This window comes from Nymphaea colorata, chromosome 11 (assembly GCF_008831285.2).
Source record: "Nymphaea colorata isolate Beijing-Zhang1983 chromosome 11, ASM883128v2, whole genome shotgun sequence".
Taxonomy (NCBI): Eukaryota; Viridiplantae; Streptophyta; class Magnoliopsida; order Nymphaeales; family Nymphaeaceae; genus Nymphaea; species Nymphaea colorata.
Genome location: NC_045148.1, coordinates 15,535,743 through 15,539,107, shown reverse-complemented (window position 1 = coordinate 15,539,107; position 3,365 = coordinate 15,535,743). Strand labels below are relative to the sequence as shown.

At 40.0% G+C, this 3,365-nt stretch overlaps 1 protein-coding gene across 1 annotated transcript; it reads left to right on the top strand.

Moving 5' to 3' along the window:
• The first annotated feature begins 423 nt into the window (after nt 1-423).
• LOC116264814 (delta(7)-sterol-C5(6)-desaturase-like) lies at nt 424-2,180 on the top strand. Its single transcript, XM_031645224.2, has 2 exons — nt 424-678; nt 1,849-2,180. Exons 1-2 carry the CDS (start codon nt 468-470, stop codon nt 2,163-2,165), a joined length of 528 nt encoding a protein of 175 aa, XP_031501084.2. The 5' UTR covers nt 424-467; the 3' UTR covers nt 2,166-2,180.
• Nucleotides 2,181-3,365: the final 1,185 nt, after the last annotated feature.

Sequence of the window (3,365 nt, the reverse complement as noted above, 5' to 3'; positions counted from 1 at the left end):
GAGGTCATTTTTCTTAATACAAGGTCACCTTCATTATTTGAGATTTGACCTTTTCCGCCACTAGTTATAAAGGAAGCAGGTTATGTATTATAGCGCCTTGAACACGATTTTTTCATGCACAGAGATATGCAATGAACAAAATATCTCATTAACATAGAAAAAGAATTTTTTTTTTATAAAGGTAAATAACGATTTGCGAAAAAACAACGTTTAAAATGTTCTCTACTTTACAAAAAAAAGAAAAAAAAATGCCTTTATTTCCTTTGTGGTGCATGTTTGTTGCAGACATTGGTGGTGTGTGGGTAACCCTTATCCCAACACTTCTCATCCAAGAAGAAGGCGAGCTCTCCCCCTGCCTTCTTCTTCTGGCTACTTAAATTGCCAACTCTTAGCAGTTCAGTTCTCAAGCAGAGAGAAAGAGAGAGAGAGAGAGAGAGAGAGAGAGAGAGAGAGAGAGAGAGAGAGAGATGGAAGAGGCGTACCTGAGGCAGTTCGTGAGAATGACGGAGTCGTGGAACGATGTGGTTCTTGGTGACTACGCTTGGCGGGCAGCGTTGCCTCATTTTGCTCAGTCGTGGCTCCGAAACTTCATCACCGCCACCCTCTTGCTCCTCATTCCTAGCACCATCTGGTGCTTCTATATCTACCACCTAAAGCCACATGTCTACTTCCCTAATGGTCTCTCTCCCCTCCTATTTCTCTGCTTTTAGTTGTTTTGTTTTCTTCTTTTTTAGTTTTTCATATTTGTATTTTCGTAACTTCTTGTCACCAAATTTTATTTAATGATTTTCCATTTAGTCTTTTGAATAAGGTCCAAACCCATGTCAACCTGCAGGGTTTTCCCTTAGCAAATCGATGTGTTTTATGGGACAAAGCAAAAAAAAAAGAAGCTATTTTCACTTATTTTAAAGGTGTTTAGAAGCACAAAATGGGGTCTGTGCATCATGGAATCAATTACCCCTTCGTGTTCGAGAAGTTGTTTGTGCGTGACCATGTTTTTTGTTCTGCGAGAGATCTAGAAATCCAAGAGATGGTGATTTTTTTTTGGAGGTTATGGCTTGTGGCATATTCGGATGATAAAGAATAGTGCTTTCTTTAGAGAACAAACGTTCTACTTTCAAGTTTTACCTTTCAATCTCATAACAAAAGTCACTTCCATCGTTAAGGCTTTTGGGGGCTTTGATTTTATCTTTAGTTTTACTCATCATCTTTTGTTCAAATTTGTTGTAAGTTTTACATATTTGAATGGAATTAGTTTTCGGCTCTTTCTTCAGTGATGGGTAGCGCAACCGTTGGGTTTGGTAACATGTTATAGACACATTTTCAGTTCAAATTTTGAAGGGTGCTCTTATGGAAGCTAAGTGAACCCGTTGTGGTCCTTCTCTCTTCTTTCCATCTCTCTCTTTCTATGTCAACTTTTGGAAGGTTCTATCTTGATGGTATTAATGAATAGTGTTGACCTTGACATTATTTGTGTCGTTATGAGTTTAAGTGAGCCGATTCTTGTGAAACTAGCCGATTCTTGTGAAACTTTTGCATTATGTAAAGTGCCAGAAAGAGCTTAGACTCTCTCTCTTTGGAGGTAACTTTTCAATTGTGAAAAGTTGCTAGAGAGAGCTTAGACTCAAACTGTAACATGTTGGGACATCTGAAAACTAATATTTTCGGCACCCTTCTAACTGAAGGGCACTGCTCTAGGTGGGTTTTCGATCGGAATCCTTCAACCCCCCAAAAAAATAAAGAACGTCTCGTATTCCATATTCTACATATACTGTGACTTGTGAAACGTTCGACCGAGTGATGTACTTGAAAACATTGTGATATTTGAGTGCAACCAATATTATGCAGGTCGGATACCAACAAGCAGGGTCATGCTAAAGCAAGTATGGGTGAGCATGAAGGTTATGCCTCTCTCCACTCTGTTGCCAGCAGTTGGAGAGTACGTGATCGAGATGGGATGGACAAAGACCTTCGTGAGAGTAGAAGAAGTTGGTTGGCCCATGCACATCCTCTACACGACTCTTTATCTGCTCATCGCCGACTTCGGACTTTACTGGACACATAGATTAATGCATGAAATACGGCCACTCTACAAGTCCTTTCATGCAACCCATCACGAATTTAACAAGGAAGATACTATTTCCCCGTTCGCAGGTACATGTTGATGATTTTTGTTAGTGCTTTACACAAAAAAATCTAGAAACTGTTTTGAGCTTTTATGTTGATTTTATGTTTAAATAACCCTTCAATAGGCAGTTTAATTTAGTAACAGTAACATAATAATGTTACTGTCCCATGCATTTAATCCAAAAACAAAATGAAACTAAAGTGACTCTGCCCCACTTTTTGCGGCAGATGCATCTGTTATTGATCTGAACAGCCTCTTGAAAAAAGACTATATTCTAAGAATGCATGTTTCTAAAACAACATCCACAATTAAACCATATTTCATAGAACAAAAAAATGGTGTTCTTAGAATAAAAGTTTCAAAAATTACGATCCCTAAAATGGCTGTTGAAGATAGATAGTGGCCAACATAAAAGTTGTAGCGGCTGACATGACCCCGTATGATGATTCACAGTCAAACTACCACCAGTAACAACTACTTTTAACTTTATAAATATAATATAAAAACACCTTGATATTGGTTGACATGTAAAGTGATACATAAACACAAACGCGCACACACAAGGTGCAGAGCTTGCTTTGAATAAGAAATTACATGAACAAATAACCCCTCCACAAATGTCCATTGCTTCGTGTTTGTGATGTGAGAACGTGGTTACAGGGTGTGCATTCCATCCCCTAGACGGAATAGTGCAGGCGGCACCACAAGCCATGGCGCTCTTCGTGGTTCCGATGCACTTCGCTACGCACGAGTTGCTCTTCGTCTGCAAGGGTGTGCTGGCGGCGAACGCCCATGACTGCATCCATGGGAAGGTCTGGCCGGTCATGGGTGGCGGATACCACAAGATCCATCACACTAAGGGCCGCTACAACTATGGCGGCTATACCATCCTCATGGACTGGCTCTTTGGCACCCTTTACGATCCCGAACTGGAAGAGGAGAAGGTCTTCTGATCGTATCATCCCCACCAACATAAATATATATATATACATCCGTCTCATATATAATCTGCAACTAGAGTTGCTTGTTGGTTCTGTTATTGTAATGTGAGCTATGTGGTGTTTGTAAGGACGCAGGGACCTCGTCGGCGTTACTTGGAAGTGTTCACTACCCGTGTTGTGTTTCACATCTTTGGAACGTAAAAGATTGTAATATGAGTTATTTCATAACTCACAGTGGTCGATTAGTGTACTTGGTGTATTCTTGGTGTTTTCTAATAATTGAGCAGCTTATGAGT